The sequence below is a fragment of the Siphateles boraxobius genome, unplaced genomic scaffold, assembly GCF_051911475.1.
Source record: "Siphateles boraxobius isolate OS27281-9 unplaced genomic scaffold, OSU_SipBor_1 13, whole genome shotgun sequence".
NCBI lineage: Eukaryota > Metazoa > Chordata > Actinopteri > Cypriniformes > Leuciscidae > Siphateles > Siphateles boraxobius.
Genome location: NW_027508733.1, coordinates 12,714,223 through 12,733,091, shown reverse-complemented (window position 1 = coordinate 12,733,091; position 18,869 = coordinate 12,714,223). Strand labels below are relative to the sequence as shown.

At 34.6% G+C, this 18,869-nt stretch overlaps 1 protein-coding gene and 1 long non-coding RNA gene across 2 annotated transcripts; one reads left to right on the top strand and one right to left on the bottom strand.

The window, feature by feature from the left end:
* The first annotated feature begins 9,644 nt into the window (after window positions 1-9,644).
* Window positions 9,645-11,617, top strand: LOC143735514 (uncharacterized). Its single transcript, XR_013203205.1, has 3 exons — window positions 9,645-9,950; window positions 10,281-10,567; window positions 11,553-11,617. It is a non-coding gene; the product is annotated as an uncharacterized LOC143735514 (long non-coding RNA).
* Window positions 11,618-13,265: 1,648 nt separating this feature from the next.
* Window positions 13,266-17,073, bottom strand: LOC143735485 (uncharacterized). The gene is made up of 4 exons (XM_077225687.1): window positions 16,974-17,073; window positions 15,743-16,048; window positions 15,414-15,548; window positions 13,266-14,175 (listed from the first exon to the last, which is right to left on the bottom strand). The coding sequence occupies exons 1-4, from the start codon at window positions 17,020-17,022 to the stop codon at window positions 14,045-14,047; spliced, it is 621 nt and encodes a 206-aa protein (XP_077081802.1). The 5' UTR covers window positions 17,023-17,073; the 3' UTR covers window positions 13,266-14,044.
* Window positions 17,074-18,869: the final 1,796 nt, after the last annotated feature.

Genomic DNA, 18,869 nt, shown 5'->3' with positions numbered 1-18,869 from the left:
CCAATCCATAATACATCCCTGTCTATAATAAATATCTGGTCTATGCCACTGTTGATTATAATGGGAGAAAAAAACAAAAAAAAAAAAATGCTGCACATGGTCGATCAATGAGTTTGTGCTGAACTAAACTGAAAAAGCAGGTGAGCAGTGCTAAACTGACTCGTTCCTCTAAAGTGATGTTTCTTCTGCACTCATTTCCATGTACACACACAGAAGTGAAACATAAAACATCATCTGTGGATCAGACTGCTTTAATCTTTCTCAGCTGGCCAGTGATTGGCTCATGGACTAATTTAATTTTTATACTGAGAAAATGAAATGCTATAAATGACCTTAGCTAGTTTGTATGTTGAAAAATTGAAACATTGCTTTCAATTTGTGTAATTAATGATCAATGTTTTAAAACAAGATAACATTTTGTTTTGCTACATTTCTGCACTGTAAAAATGTTACTGCTATTTACTTAAAAAAATGATGGTAACAATATTACACATAATATTCTTTCATGGAATCTGCCTAAATATATCATGTAAAATCCCCTAAATTATTCAGTCTATGTCACAATAAATTTTATATTTTTAGTGAAATATGCTTTTTTATTTTAAGTTGATGCTCAAAAGTATGTGAATTAGAGTGAATGTAAATAACCTGTTTATATTTGACTGAGTTATATTGCATATTTAAAAGACTATATGCTGCTAGCACAGCACAGAATGACACTGTACTGGCATTTTAACAATGTTTTTGCTCAATGAACAGCAACACATTTCAGAATATCATTACACACAGTTATTCAAAACCTAACCATAAGCCCTGCTCTTCTGCACAATGGTAACGATCAAAACTTCAACAAAGTAGAAACTTTTCAAATGTCAAACACAACTGAACATTAAACATTAACAGATGTTTCCCTTTACTCAAGAACACATAAAATAACACTTAATTTCAATATTTCCTCTCCATTTCCAGCCATGTGCAAAGCATGCTGTAAATATAGGTAGATAAATAGATTTATACAGGTAAATAAATAGGTAGCTTTTTCCCCTTCATTTTATTAGCTTTATCGGTTCCTCAATTCAAGATTCTCAAAAAGTTTCCTTCAAAAAATTAGGAAAATGTATCTTTTGATTTTATTAGTGAAATGTTCTCAATATTTTCTACAACACTGAAACACAATTTTCTGAATGAAATATACACAATATTTTTTAAATGTTACCTTTATGTTTTAAAGAAAATTACAAGACCCATAATTCTTTTCTTTTTTTTACAGTGTAGTAGAAGTCCATCAAATTAACAGGCCCTTCAAATAAATGATTTAACATCGTCTGAGAAACTTTTTTTGTGGAAAAACACTAAAACAGCAAGAAGTGAAGTCATCAAAACACATCTATAACTTACCAACCAGATGCCACAAGCACAACGAGTACAAAACAAAAGCATAACCCATATTGGCTGGTCATTTGCCCACCACTCTAATAAACCTGTAAATGTCTAAAAATGCCTCGGTCACAGCAAGAGAATTTGTAGAGAAGACCATTTGGGTGTTTACAAAGAGCAATGATGTGTTTGTGGGCGGAGCCTACCTAATGGCAGAAAGTGACAGTTCTGACACCAGTTTATGGAAGACAATGAATAACAGAATAAAATTATCCCACAATTTTGACTTCCCCATGAAAACCAGAATTGCGAAATTTAAACTCGATATTCATCTCTTTTTTGAATTTTTATCTCAAATTCTGACTTTTCCCCCCTCAGAATTGTGATCTAAATATAATGTAATATTATAAAGTTCGAATTGAGAGATATGAACTCACAACTGTCGAGAAAAAGGTCAAAATTGTCAGAAATGTAAGGTAAAATTTTATCTATTTAAAATGTTATAGGATATTGTTTTAAACTGTAACAGGGCTAATACCCTGATTGCACACGTACATCATGGAGACGTCTATTTGATGTGCGTTTACATCTGAAAGATGTATTTTTTAGAGTGTTTGCTCATTTGCAATTCGTCTATAGGACGTTTCCTGTCAGATGTCAAATAGACGTTTAGAAAATGTCTTTATGATTTAGAATGCATGTAAAACTGACATCTTAAAGACGTCTATCAGATGATAGTAAACAGCAGATGCTTTCCATATGAAGCGATCTTTAACCAACATCTTGTAGACGTATGTGTGCTATGCTCCCTGAACTGCATCTGTGAATATTAGATCTTTGGACCTTTTTCACAGACTGTGATGAAGCATTTAACGGTCATCAACATTGTAAATCCTGCAAAGGTTTTTATATTTTCATTTTTTTTTTTTAAATCTGTGTACATTTATAAAACTTTACTTTGTATTATATTTCCTTTGCAAAAAATTAGAAAAAACTAGTTAACGCTGCTGTGAGTGTTTCTAATACAGCGGCTGAGAGTGACGGTAAAATTGACATCTTTCTCTCTTCTGACTACCGTTTTCAATCTATTTATTTCTCTTTTCGAAAGTTTGAAAACACTATTGTGCTTTTGTTTTACTATTTAAGCAAATGGTAACACAAAAAATATATTTAATGTATTCTCTCTTTCACCGCTATAGAAGTTTATGCATTAGGGTCACTGTAAAACCGAACAGTTGTTCCAACTAACACTTTTTAGTTTTTAGTTAACTTTACTTAATGTCGAATAATTAGTTGAACTTACTTAAAACGATTTAGTAATCTATACTGTTTGCATGCTATCCCTTCTTTACTCAGAAAATCCAAGTACACATTACTGGACTGGTTTGAGTACCATTTTGCAAAAGCAAAAAAAACAAAACAAACAAACAAAAAAAACAGGCGGGGCAAATGGTTTTTGAGGCGGGCTAAATCTTAATAGACTTTTCACTCATTTCTTCGACTTCTGCAGTCATCATTCTTCTTAGTTGCATTTGCTCATTTTCCAGTCATCTTGAATGTTATTGTCAAAACAACTAACAATTTTGAGAGAACGTGACGACACATAAGTTGACTTCATAAATTCATGTTGATTTCCCGAAAATGTCTCATCATTATTGTGATAAGTGTTCCCTTGGGCGTTCCGTTGGGCACTGGGAACTTAATTTATATTATTGTAATTTTCTTCCAATTGATGCAGTGATGCAACATGAAATCATTTATTTGATTTCAAAGCAAGTAAAGTAATAAATATTATATATATATATTTATACTTAAATTATTTCCAATTAATGTATTAATGATATATATCATAACTATATTTCATGTATAATAATAATATTTTAACAGTTTATTGCTAACACTTATAGCATAAACTTTTAATCGGGTTGATATAACCCATCTATTTTGTGACAATATCTTGCAATTTTGCTTGAGTCACACACAGACTTCAACATTCAGCATGCAAACCACAACAATGGTAACACATTTTTCCTGAGTTGGACACTGGGGTCTATATGACCCCAATCGACGTTTCCTTAGTAAAAAAAATGGTTCCCTTCATCTCAGTGGAATAAGATTTGGTAACTTTTCCTACATTATCTATCTATACACACACAAAAAAACTGGGCTTGATTCGGTGGTTCTATAGGTACGTAAAAAGGGTACACTTCTGGTCTTCGGGGTCAATATGACCCCACATTGAAATGAATGGGAAAATCGAAAAAAAATTGTTTTTTATTTTTCATTTGTCAAAAAAAATCAATAAATCCAGATTAAATCTGAAAATTTCCATACCGCAATGAAGTCCTGGTACTAGAGCACAATTGCAATGTGGAACGAACATGATCACTTGCACACACACGTGTACGCGCACACAAACACACATAAACGTATGACTCCAATAGAAAGCATTTTTATTGAAATTGGCAAATAAAATCAATAATTCCTGCATAAATTTGAAAATTCTCACACATAAATGAAGGCCTGGTACTAGATCACTAATGCAATGTGGAATGAACATTAACACACACACATGTGTGCCCACACAGACACAGACACAAATACACACACAGATAGAGAGAGGTGTGACTGCAATAGAGAGCATCTTTATAGAAATTGGGAAATAAAATCAATAATTTCTGCATAAATCTAAAAATTTTCACACACAAATGAAGGTATGATATGAGAGCACAAATGTAATATGGAAAGAACGTGACTGCACACACATAACATACACACAGAGAGACACACAAACAAACAAACAAACAAACAAACAAACAAACAAACAAACAGGAGTGACAGCAAAAGAGAGCATTTTTATAGAAATTGGGAAATAAAATCAATAATTCCAGCGTGAATCTAAAAATGTTCACACATAAATGAAGGACAGGCATTAGAGAAAAAAACAATGTGGAATGAGCATGATTACACACACACACACACACACACACACACACACACACACACACACACACACACACACACACACACACACACACACACACACACACACACACACACACACACACACACACACACAAACACACACACACACACACACACACACACACACACAGACACAGGTGTTTATTCTTCACTCCTGTTCATATCCGCCTATAGCTGTATGTTTTTTGTTTTTATTTCCTTTTGAAAATTAATTTCTGATTCTAAAGTTAATCATTTTATACATTTCGATAATTGAAATAATATGAAATTGCAATCAAGTATTTTCTTTTAGTTGTAACTTGTGGCATTATTGCAAATTTATTTGGCATTACTGCAAAATTTATATAGCATTATTGCAATAACAAGATACTTCAAAAGACCTCAAACAACAACAAAAATAATTCTAAACTTTGACAAAATACTGATTTAATGTATTTTAAGCGTTTAAATATATATATTCATAACAAAAGCTGTTATAAGAGCAGTAAGTCACATCCAGAAAAATGAATGGATCTCTATGGGGCCTCTGCTGGAAGTATATGGTAATTACACTTTAAGGCTAAAAATATATTATCTACAAAAAAACATCTAACCAGCAGATGGCAGAATTATGCATCTAACACCTAGACCAATATCCAGAAACAATTCCCATTTAAATTTGATCATCATTAATGTGTTTTTTTTCATAAAAAAATTAATATTTCATACGTATGTTAATGGTGTAGTGGAGGAATTCTGCAGTAAATAGGTAAAGAAGTACTTCATATCTCCCAAAACACAGCATTAATGAATAGATTAGAAGTAAACAAAAAAAATGATATATTATTTGTATGAATAAAAATGTATATTTTTTCTACAATTACTCTATCAATTGTTGGGGTCATATAGACCCCAAAGCCCTGAATTGTAAACAGGAAATGAAGACCTTTTGAGGGTTAAATTAATTTAATTAATTAGATCATTACAATTTTATTTGCTGTTAACTTTTCAGTATAACCCCAATAACGATGGCAAATACAATTGTAATGGTAAAATAGAACCAAAAATAGTAAAACAAAGCAATTAATTTATTAATGCCGCAATGCATTCTGGGAGTATACTTCCTCAGATCACAGTTAGAATTAAGTTGACAAAACGTAAATGGAATAACTAAGAAGAACTTGATGCAATTAAGTTATGCTTACTTTATTAAATTAAGGCATTGATTACTGAGTTACCTTGTTTTTTTAAGTAGATTCTACTTATCTGGGTTTACAGTGCTCCCGCTTTTGAAAAACCCGGAAAAAACCTAAAAGTCTATTGTTTACATCAAATTCATGCTTCAGTGCGGTAGGCTAATCGTTTCAGGTTTCGTCTGTCCGTTTAATGGCTTGCAACCATACATATCTGCATTAAGCTTCAAACACATAGGATAGCTTTTATAAAAATTTCAGTGTTAAAAAATCAGCGTTTTAGAGTTTTACAGTTTATGTTTATTATAACATGATTATAGAAGACTATTTCTCAAATGCAGGTGATTCTGAGGTTTTTTACATGTAAAGAAAATAATATCATAGAGATTGATAAAGACAGGGTCACAACTCTTTGTTGAACACAGATCTTATTTTTTGCGATTTTCCAAAAGTCTATGGGGAAAATGCATAGCTTTTCGATCGAGGGAACCCATTCGCCGCTAACTTCCGAGTTGCCCTACAAAGTGACGTCATAACTTCGGCACTCTATTACACAACGTGAACTGACGCGAGGCCCACAGAGAAGGAAATGAATAGTTGAAATAAAGTCGTTATTTTTGTTTGTTTTTGTGCACAAAAAGTATTCTCGTCGCTTGATAAACTTAAGATTGAGTCACTGTAGTCACTTGGACTATTTTAACGATGTCTTCAATAATTTTTCGGGGCTGGCAAGTTTCAATCCCTTAGAAGCCTATGGAGGAGTGATCCAGCTCTCAGATTTCATCAAAAATATCTTAATTAGTGTTCCGAAGATGAACGAAAGTCTTACGGGGTTGAACAAGGGTGAGTAAATACTGACAGAATTTTCATTTTTGGGTGAACTATCCCTTTAACAGCAGACTTGATTGCGGATTAATGACTAATTGCTATGAAAATGTAAATGTAGGCTTTCAAAGAAAATATTAAGCAAATATAAAAATTGCAGAGCAACAAAATGTCTACACGAGCTAAATAATATTTATTGGGACAGTGTTCGTCATATGTCACTGGCTTATCTTCACCCCTTCCCCACTCCTTAACTTTTTCCACCAAAAATACCACATGACCAAGCTGAATGCACAGAAGCAGGTAAAGTCAATCATGTGTCTATATCTCATTAATCTAAATAAGTTACCTGAGGTACTTGTGGTTATGTTACAATGAGTTATTTTCAATCAATGCACTAATGTTAGCTCATTACACAACTAACGCTTGTCCGCGACACAAGTGGATTTTTTGAAGGGGCAAGTGAAAGAGAAATTGATTTGCCTGACTGGAGAAGTAGCCTGATTAAAACTTAATTGACCAAAAATAACAAGAAGAATCATGAGATGATTCTGATTTTACTACATTCAGCATAAACAGCAATTGATAATGGAAGTGAATAAACTGAAACTTGCAAAAACTCACTTGCGCTCCATGTCAGATAGTAGAGTAAGCAAATTGTCAATGCTTAGTATTGAGTCTGAGCGTTCAAGGCTACAGACATGGATGCTTTTATTAAACGGGTTTGTGCACATCATGGTAACTTGTGAATTCAGCTCTTCTGATTTATTTTACATTTATTTATTTTTTCTGATTAATGAGTTAATGGCTACCGCCTTACATGTTTGACTATTTGTGTGACTGTAACTAGGTTCACATAATCAGTTACAGTAGTATACCTACTGCATCTTACAAACTATGCATCTCTTTTGGGGCTCAGTATTTCCTGGATTTTCCCCCCAAAATGCATTGTTTTATTTTTTGGTGATCAAAATATTCTGGATTCCTTATCTTTTTGATCAATATGAATAAATAAATAAATGCACTTTTGTGTACAAATTAAGAAATACATTTATTTTTGTTTGTTTCCAGTAATTTCCACTACAGCAAGGCCATTATTCCATGATAACACACACACACACACACACACACACACACACACACACACACACACACACACACACACACACACACACACACACACACACACACACACACACACACACACACACACACACACACACACACACACACACACACACACACACACACACTCATTCTCACACACCTTTATCTTTCAGTTGAAATGGCTGATAGTTTAATGTACTGTTAGCTCTCTGAAATAGCCCTCTGTTAGCATCAGCAATTCATGAAAATAAGCATATGTCCCTCATAACCGATAAAACATTTTTTTGTACATATACTAGGCTATAGGAAGACTAGTTGCCACCCCTTATTCTGCTCTTGCCCCCCCTTTGCCACCCCAAATATAAAATCCTGGACACGCCCCTGCTCCATGGTAAATCACATCTGAATCAGTCACCACTGACATCTGCTGGAAAATTAGGTAAAATATTCACATTCACGAGCATATCCAAATCCCGTGTTCACCACAGCGAGAGAAACAAATTCTATAACACTTAATGTGGCTTAATGCACTATGGTATCAGGTCCTTATACATATTCTTACTTTTTGGAATACATTTTAATCTTAAATTTTTAAAAATTTTCCCCATTCACAATGTACAGTAACGTCCTATCTGTCTCACACAATGTTTTCAGTTGAAGCTGTTTGATCAGTTTCAACCTATATTACAGTAACAGTTGCTTTATGCTTTGCAGGAGTGTCTGCTGCAGATGAAACAGTGTCTATGTCAGTGATGGAAGGAAATACTGTCACTCTACACACAAGTCTTACTGAAATACGGAATGATGATACCATACTGTGGATGTTTGGACCTAAGGGCTTTGTCATATCTCAAATAACTAGAAAGAATGATTTGACTTCATTTTTTGTCACTGATGATGATGTGAGATTCAGAGGCAGATTACAGGTGGACCAAAACACTGGATCTCTCACCGTCAGAAACACCAGAATCACACACTCAGGGCCATATAAACTCTCCATCTCTAGAAAAAAAGACTACAACAACTATATTTACTGTTACTGTCAGCGGTAAGTATCTATAGTCTTGTTCAAATGACTGTTAGATCTTTGTAAGTCTAATTCCAGATGAAGTGAAAATATCCGGGGTGAAATGTCTCATTCCGCTCAATTACACGTCTGATCTCATTTCTTTTCCAGGTGTGGTTAATGAGACGGATGGAGTTAAGTAATTGTCAGTGATGGAGGGAGAGTCTGTCACTCTAAACACTGATACTGATTTACACCCACATGATCTGATCGTGTGGAGGTTTGGAGATGAAGGCATTCTCCTGGCTAAAATAGATGTAGAAACTAAAGAGACCTCATTAAACGATGATGATGAGAGATTAAGAGACAGACTGAAGATAGATCATCAAACTGGATATCTGACCATCAAGAACACCAGAACTGAACACACTGGACTTTATGAACTACAGATCAGAGGCCGTGAGAGCTCACAGCGATTCCTTCTTTCTGTCAAAGGTGAGTCTTTAAAGAGAGGACATAGTATTATAAAATCAGATGCTCGGATTAAAATTAGACTCTTGGACATGAGATTTCTATTTGTGTTCTTGTCATGTTATTCAATACACTAAACTTTCATATTGTATTTTGACACTCATTCACTCACACCAATGAACATTTCTTTTTATCTGTTCCAGATCCGGGTCTGTCTCCAGGTGAAATAGCAGGAATAGCTGTTGCTGTTCTGCTGGTTCTGGTTGTAGTTGTGATTTACTATCGCTGCACGATCTCTAAACTAAAAAAAGAAGTGGGTAAGTATTACAATTTATACAAGCTAGACAAAACAGTAAGCTTTATGAAGTTACAGTAGTTTAAAGGTGAAATATGATGTTTCAAAATTTTGATCAGAACCCATTTCAAAATTCATTCAAAAATTTTTGTTTTTAAAATGTATTCCCCCCGAGAGCTGAAGAATTTGTTCAGTGTAAAAGTTTAGAAAACGACTGTGATGAGAATGTGGTTTTTGAATTAGTGAATCAAGATTTATGCATGTTAACATTACATTTAAAACATTAATTTTATAACATTATTTCTGCAATTGCAGTTTTTGTATTGATGCATTTATGCCACCTATGCAGCATATGATCTCATGAACACATTTCTGTCCATTTCTATGTGCCCCTGTGAAGTGACAAATGTGTCAAAAGAGGAGGGACTTTCAGTAACTCTACTCACAAATCTTGAACTAAATAAAGATGACAAGATACAATGGTGTTATGAGGATAAAAACAATATCATAGCTGAAATCGATAAAGTGACTAATACAAAGCCCTCTACATATGATGGTGCCGATGGGAGATTCAGAAACAAACTGACAGTGAATCCTCAGACTGGAGATCTCACCATCAATAACATCAGAACCCTTCACGCTGGACTCTATAGACTCGAGATCAGGAGCAAAATAAGAACCAAATACAACAGATTCATTGTTATGGTGAAAGGTGAGTCTTTAAATGTGTTTATGATCGTGTACACACATTTTCAAAGTGCAAATTACTTTTAATTATTACTGCCATGTTCAAATAAAAATGCAGAATTTCAAGAATGAATTTGTAACATCATGAGAATAATAACATTCAAAATGTTGTGAGAATAGAGTTGTAAAATTTGGAGATTAAAGGTGTAATGTTGCATAAACATATATGAATCATAGATCAACGCTTGTCTACGAACATGCCAAAGTAGGTTAAAATGTATCTGCAAACTAAATTCATTCACATCTTTTTCTTTCACTGTATATCTCTGTTTCTGTGTGCTGCTGTGACATGAAGCCGAGACGACATCAGTGGCTGAGGGAAAGTCGGTCAGTCTCAGCCTGATGTTGAAATCCAGACAGATGATCTGATACTGTGGACGTTTGGAGCTGAATACTGCCTCATTGCTAGAGCTGATTCAAGAACAGCTGATATTGAGCTATTCAGAGACAGACTGGAGCTGGACAATAAGACTGGAGATTTTACCATCTCAAACATCACACCTACAGACTCTGGACATTATAATCTACATATCATCAACAGCAAACAGACCACTTGCAGGAGATTCAATGTGACGGTCACTGGTGAGTCGAACTATATTTGTTTTAACTGTACATTTATTTATGCAGCAGTTCCAGTCCTTAAATCTAACTGGTTGAGCAGTGTTCCAAGAGTTCCAGACTTCTTCGAAAGAGTTATTGTAATAAAAGTATTTTCATTCAATTAAAAAAAGGAAAGAAACATATTCACTAGTATATAGTCTCAAGACTTTTGGATTTAAGACAGAACACCATAGAAGTATCTCATCTCAGTAGACCTGAAGTCTTATGTTTTAGAAAGGAACAGACTAAAATTCAAAGTATTTATTGACTGGTAATTTCCCTTCAAATCTAATCTCTCAAACCTACCACGTCTTCAGAAGCCAACATGAAGTCTGAACGAAGTCCCAGTATTATTACTTTTGTTCAATGTTTTTGAGGGAAAAACATCAGAAATATGATCAGGAGTTTCCAGAGACCTGATTTTTGTCTTGCTCTGATTTTACAGTATCAGTCTGTTAATGTCGTCTTTAAGATCATTTGTGCATCTGTTACATCATATATGTAGATGTATACCCTTACGAAAAAGAAGTAACATTAAGTAATCTTCAAGTACATTTGTAAGTATACTTTATGTAGTAAGTATACTAATATCAATGTGTATTTGTAAGTGTACTATTTCAATACTGCTTGAGACTAAATTGGCCCACTTTTAGTATATAAAAGTATACGTTTAAGTATATCTCGATCAAAAGATTGAGTACAAGTACAGGCCAAATACTTGGACTTTTCTCTCAGTATAAGTCATGTACAGTTAAGTGTAATTTTAAGTATATTTCTGAGAAGTACATAAAATATATTTTTGAGAAGTATATACAATGTAGACTGAAAGACAGTATACTTTCCTATTTTTAGTTTAAAAGAAGTATACTAATAGAACACTTGAAAAACTTATTTTTCGTAAGGGTATGTATCAACATTGTTTCTGTATTTCTTCATATATTTTGTATTATTGTCCCTATATTTTTAGTTGACCCCAGGACAAGCGAGGACAAGCAAGTGAATGAAGAGGCAACTTTTTGACTCAACAGGGAATGAGTTTTGCTCTTATGAAATTAACCCATGTGTGATGTTGAGCTGTTAAACATGTGCCAAACCTTTTGTGGTATTAGAATAATATCTGTAAGCCAAAATCACATGACACTCTCTCTTTAACAATCCTCATGTATAGAGGCACATAGTGTAGTTCAAAACATCTGATCAATTCTGTTCTCTTGTGGGCAAACACACGATCAACTTTTGCTTCTGGATGATCTAATGATCCTGTTTAAGTAAAAAAAAGTGTAATGTAATTTGAAATGTGTTGTGTCTCCAGGAAAAGGGTTGGGAAACGCTGGTCAAAGGAAACCTAGTGACAGAATGCGTTTAACTGAAAACTCTAAAAGAGACACTAATGAAGAATATCTATAACTGCAAAATAGATATGGCATGAGCAGAGATGTAGCATGAGCAGAGATGTAGTATTTTTCCCCCCATTTTGTTTCAACGCCTTTTCATAAAGATCTTTTTTAAACTGTCAACATTTTGATATATAAGTATTTTGGTAAACTTTTACGTTGAATTATAGCATCGAATGTTGTTTCAATGTTTTTTCAGTGCCTTTTGGCAACCCTAGTTGCAGTTTAGAAATGTTTCTCATGTGGAAGGATGCTGTGGAAGTATATATAGGCCTGCTAGAAATGAGACTTTTAAATGACATTCTATCAGTTCAGCCAGATCCTTAACTGAGGATGAGGACATGAATGCATCCATCAAGAGACCGATTGTCCTCTAAAATCTCACATTTGACGTTTTTTTTGGTCCGATAAACTGTTTTTTTTTTTTTTTTTTCTGAATTAAGCACTGGGAAATTACTAGTCATCAAGCTTTGCTTATCGTCTTTGCTGTCCATTAGTTTGTAGAATTGTTAGATAACTTGTAGCCTTTGAGGAAATATAAAGCTTCCGGAAGCTGGCGCCATGTCTCCGGATAAATACATTACTTTAATATACATTAGTGATGGATTTGCTTTGTCTAATCACTTATCTTGTAAGAAGACTCTTTTATCAACGCATTACTCTTTAAACAGCGAGACCTGTCCATTTAAAGGACATGTAGAATGGAAGAGTGCTGGCTGATCACCTGAGCTTTTCAAAGCATGTTTGTGATCATGATTATGAAGGATTACTTGCCTTTTAATCAATGCATGTTCCAAATGCTTTCAAAAATAATATAGAGAGGGAGGGGGGATGAATGATCTAGATTGAAATTGAATTAGCAACCTCTGCATGTGTTTGTGGCATCAAGAAAACTACGGTTACTTAATAAACTGCTTATTTTTACCATAATTTTGTCTCCTCCTTCCTGCTCCTCCACTGTCACTGTCTGCATCTTTTGGCTGGCAGAAAAATTAACAAGGTGTTTACGTTTGGTTATAAGATTTTTTTAAAAAAAGCTGCTGTATAAAGTGGATTATGTCAGTGTTCAAACTTTCTGTCATGATGATACAATCACAGTAATTATGTCTTATTTTACTTTACTTACTTATTACCACTTACTTGTTTTATTTAGTAATAATAAAAATACTTATTCATTATTAACTTAATAGTAAGTGGTTCTTAGTTATTTTGTCGCCAAAGCATGATTTATTTAAACTATTGTTCAAACATCATAATATTCAACAAATTCAAAAACAGAAACAGCATTTTATCTTAAATAGTAGGTTAAATATTTTATAGAATTCAAGTTGTATAGATCCACTGGTCCACACTCTGGTCTAGATCTATATTAGTACAGATTAACAGAGACCGAAACAAAGTATAATATCCAAAAAACATTAACAGTGATGCAAGGATCTTGTCTGCTATTCCGTATTGTGTAGTACTGTAATGATGAACAGTTCAGATGTTTCTCCTATGACACTGCTGGAGCTCCACATAGTAATATACTCTCATTGAACTACAACATGCACAGACCCAATGTAAAAACAGAGTGTGTTTGCATATTCAGTCATAAGGGGGAGCCAAAGCAGCATCTTCTGCATTCCTTTTAAAACCGTTTTGGACATGTAGAATTTGAAGTATGGGGTTTTCTTTTCCCCTATTGATCTTAATTCCTCTAAAAGCTGGACTCTTTCACAAACAGTTTGATCAGCCATCAGATCAAACCACAGATGTGAATAACTGAGACCAAAAAACAAACACTTCACCTCACAAACTGAGCTGCTAGTGTATCACGTGCATTCAGTGAATCACATCCACACAACTGTTTGAACTATGTTGTTAATTGTGACGTTATAAATGTGGACAGGAGAACACTGAAAATCAATCTGTGAATAAATAGCTGTGCAAGGAACAGGAATTGTGCAGAGAATCAATATTAGTTTGCTTTATATCTGCTTTATACATATCTGGAACTAAAACTTCTGCTCATTTCACACTGTTGGTCTGATTTGACTCCAGGAGTCTGACAGTGATGTCTGGTCTATTCTCTGATCAGCTCACTTCTTGTAGATCTGATGTCATAAACCAGTACAGCAACAGTAGCCATGCCAACCAGAGCAGAGAGAGCCAATCGGATCACAGCTTCAGTGAAACCACAACAGTGGATGTGGTCTGAAAAAAATAAGAAAAATGCTATAAAGTTTCCATATAAACGTATAGATGCTGGTTTTGTGGGTGAGTAGGAGCCCAAACATCTATTGGCATTAAAATAGCATTAGCTAGGATTGCAGACATCTCAACCTGCAAAAAGGTATTTCAGGGAGGTATTGGGAGACTTGGGATGTCTGGGATTGTTTAATATCGGCAATTCTACTCTTTTAAGGGCTTCAGCCCTGTCTTAAGTCTCAGTTCTCCTAGAAATGTCAGTGGTTATGCAAATCTTTCTCCATGATCTTTTTTCTCATCGAGTAGCCTACTAATGTTTTCTATAGAGCTGACCCAACACGGCTCTAGGACACGAGATTCACTTCTCTGTCACTCCTCTGCAGTGTGTTCTCAATTCCTGTAAATCCTCACACAATAAAAGCAAGCAAATGCCTTACCCCCAATATCAATAAACCATAAATCCCAAGGAATGCATGAGCTGATCAAATGTAAACCCTGAATGCAATACAAGTCATTTTGAATAAAAGCATCTGCCAAATCAGAATCAGAATCACAAAGAGCTTTATTGCCATGTGTGCTTGCACACACAAGGAATTTGTTTTGGTACTGAGGCTTCCAGTGGACATATACAAATACAAATACAACAAGAAACATAATACTACAAATTATAAGAATAAAAAATAAAAATATATGAGAATAAAAGTATCACAGTTGGGTTTAGTCAGAATAGACATTTTCAGATTTACAGATTATGAACTTATTTACAGTGTTTTGAATATTATAAATAAATAAATCTACATATAAGTGTCACCTGAGACCACAAATGCTTAAATGCAATGTAAATGTTGCAGTTTAATTGGTTTGTACAGTCGATTATAGTGTACTCACCACCAGTAATATGAATCAACACCTACAGTGTATGTACTGCATCAATGCAATGAATTTGTATTAGGTTTTAACTTCGATCAGGTGAAACCAGTCCTACTGACCCGCTCCGAGTGGGATTCGAACCGTGGTCTACGGCATGGGAGGCAAAAGACCGCAGCGTAGCATCAATCGCTAGTGTGCTTCTTGAGATCAGGGGAGTGAAGTTTACCTGCACAACTCTTACTGGCTCCATTTCACAGGTCAGTATGAACTAACAGTGGATTTCAGAGTGAAAAACTAATATCACACTGATTTACCTGAACTAATCTAACAGAGTTCTGCTCTGTTAATAAACACTAATATCGTCAGTGATGTACCTGAACTTGGCTGATGTAGTTCAGTAATGTTGGCATCCTCAGTCTGGTTGACGCTTGAATTGTTCACCACAAAGCTAGACGTCACACAATTTGAGCTTGATGATCTTTCTGATGATGAAGAATATTGTGGAGTCACTGATAATGACAGATAACTGTGATGTCAGTCTCATCACACACTTCTGATCTTAATTAAAGCAATCAATATCATAAAATGTGGATGTAAGGAATATTGAAAAGAATAGAAAATAAACATTTTAAAATATTACAATGACAAAGATGTATTTCAAATGAAGAATGGTCATTAAATTATGCCATAATGGTCAACTCACCATTGACAGTAACATTGAAACTTGTGTATTTGGTCCCTCCACTGACAATTGTTAGTTGATAAAGCCCAGAGTCTGTGGTTCTGATGTTTGTGATGGTCAGAGATCCGGTTTGATCCAGTTTCAGTCTATCTCTGAATCTCTCATCATACGTAGAGCTGGTTTGTGTAAGTCTGTTGACTTCAGCGATTCTTGTGCTTCCGAACGTCCACTGTATCATCAAATATTGCTGTGTTTCAGTGACATCAGTGTTTAGAGTGAAAGAATCTCCCTCCATCACTGACACTGACTTCACTGCATCTGTCACATCTGGAGAACAAACAAGAAATATATTTTGTCACAGACTAAAGGCCCGTTCAACGAAATACAAAAGTTGCGAAATAAAAGAAGAAACAAAATGTCCAACAGACATATTGTGGCTTGTGACACAAAAATGACACAATATGGCTGTTCAGTATAATTTAAACAAAACTGTTATTGAAATATTTAATAAATTATAGAGACAAATTGAGAAAAAGTTTCAAGACACACATATTAAATACATTTCTGGACAACATCCGATATAATCAAGGGCCCCTCGATGTTGGACCCAATCTATAATACAACCTTATGTACAATAAATATCTTTTTTATCCAGGTCTATTCTGTTGATTATATAATAAGAGCTTTTGCAAGACTGCAGAACTCATACATGACTTTTTTGTTTTGTTGTGGTTCTGAAATTATTTGTTCCTCATTAATGGACACTAAAGCTATTCTTCTTTATGAGTGTCACGTGATATTTCTTGAGCACTAGTTTTTGTGTACTAACAGAAGTGAAACATAAAAACACTCATCTGTGGATCAGCTGATTTAATGTTATTCAGTTTACAAGTTATATGTACTGATTGGATCATGGACTAATATAATTTGCATGAGAAAATAAAATATTATGTTAAGAAATGATATAAAGAATCTTAAGATAAATGAATGTTGAAAATATGTTATATTATAACATTGATTTCAATTTCGTTCTAAGTTGTGAATTTTATAAGAAGATAAACTTTGTTTTGGTCGCCTACATTTATAGTGGGAGTATTCCTTCAGCAAAATTACACATCAGATGATGAGAAACTGAAAAAAATATTTTTTTTATTTTTTTATTGGAACAACAGTAAAACAATGCTGACTGATTTTTAAACGGATGCTTATCTAAAAGTACAAGAAGTGAAGTCCTAAAACATTAATAACTTACCAACCAGACGACACAAGCACACACAGAACAAAACAAAAGCGTTAACCATATTCCCTTGCCGTTTGACAAACACTCTTACAACTCTCCCTTTCACTTTTGTCTTAAGTGCCCAGAGAGTTGCTAGCAGGCGTTCCCATTGCTGGTTGCCTAGTAACGATTATGATTGACATAAGTGGATGTCATGCTATGTTGTTGATATTGAAAATGATGATAGATGAATGAATGTGTCACATGATAAGCAAAGTTTTGTCAGAATTCTTTTAAAGGGTCATGGGACCCTAAACTAAATTTTAACAGAGGTATGTGTGTTTAAAAACATAATTGAAGACAATGCCTAGTGTGGTGGTTACAAAAAAATTAGAAACAGAGAAAAGAAAAAAAAAATTAGTGTCATCAGAATATGTTGTTGTCATTGAAAAAGAAATTGAATGTCATTAATGCATATATGATTTTGGATGATTGATATTCCTTGCCTATGGATGATCGATCATTTGATTGCTTGTGGGCGCGCTGCTCAGACAATACAGAGACTCAGAAGATGTTGCAGCAGCTCTGTGTCCTGTGTCTTTATTGAACGATATATCTCCCCTCACCAGGCGGTGAGGGTAGCATCTGTTATTTAAAGGTCCCATATTGTGCATCTTTATGAAGTTTTATTTTAGGTTGTGATGTCCTTAAGAATATATATTTGCTGTATTTGTACCAAAAACATCTCAATATATATTTTACAGCTCCTTTCTCAGGAGCTCTGCCAAGAACGGGTCGATTTTGGCCTCTCTACTTAATATTCATGAGCCTCTCTTCTGATTGGCCTCTTGTTTTCTGAGTGACACACCATTGGTGGGGGTGGTGAATGAAGGCGGTGACTGAGTAGTGCTGACATCACATTTATATGGGACCTTGGTCCTTAAGAAAGACGGGGTCTGTTAGTCGCAGGGGTCAGGTGACCTTTTGTTAGGGCCTCTTGTTTCACCATTTCTGAACAGATCTGTCTTGCAAAATTATAAAACGTTGACGTTCTTCCTTTAGTTAAAGAATAAAAAGTATTTTTGGTTGCAGACTCTCTGGAGCCTGTGGGTGATTTATGGCTCTGGGTTTGGTGATTTGATTTCTGGAATGTAAAGACTCTTTGTGTGATCATGTATGACCAAAATCACCTAAAAGCTTCAATTGTGTTTGGTTCATTCTCGTAGTCGTATGGAATTACTTTTGTGCCAATAATAATGAACGTAACTTTTCAAGAAACTGATGAAAATATAAATTGAAACTGATAAAAATATCTTTGAAACTGAAAAAGAATAAATCGCGGGCACATTTTTTTACTTCGTTCTTAATACACGGCATGTTTTGCTAACTATTTCTCATATTTCGTTCGCTGATCTGAACTTACAAATGCGCTTCCAGAATTTTCAGTTACGCTTCTGAAGTTTTCGTTTACGCTCCCTGAGTTTTCGTTCGCAGTTCTGACACATATCTCTCGTGGGGGCGGGGCTAGTAGCAGTGTGTTCTCATTGGCTACTGAGTTTTTGATTGACAGCTTCGTGACCTGGAAGTGAAGACGTCAGTGTTGTGTTTACATGTTTGAATGTGAGCGTCTGTAAGCGCAGCTTTCTATTTCATTTTACTGATATTAAGTTTGTGTATTTATTGGCTGGTACACTATATTGTTGAGATGATTTCTTATAGAAGGAATAGTAGCCTACAGACGAATGATATCATTCTCATTAGTCATCGTCACTATCAGGATACTGGATACTCGTGGTAAGTCTTTTTTTTCTTTTTATATATACAATACTAATACTATTTATAATACAGTACTTGCTTTTTAAGGTGGTGAGGCATTTTAGAGCTCAGTGAGCCCATAACATTATACAGTATTGTCTTGATTCAACTGTT

Coding starts and splice junctions, on each gene's coding strand:
- LOC143735485 (XM_077225687.1), bottom strand. CDS start 17,022: ATGGTTAACGCTTTTGTTTTGTTCTGTGTGTGCTTGTGTCGTCTGGTT. Junction 16,049..16,973: donor GTGCTTGTGTCGTCTGGTTG/GTAAGTTATTAA, acceptor TTTGTTCTCCAG/ATGTGACAGATGCAGTGAAG. Junction 14,176..15,413: donor ACTACATCAGCCAAGTTCAG/GTACATCACTGA, acceptor TATTTTTTTCAG/ACCACATCCACTGTTGTGGT.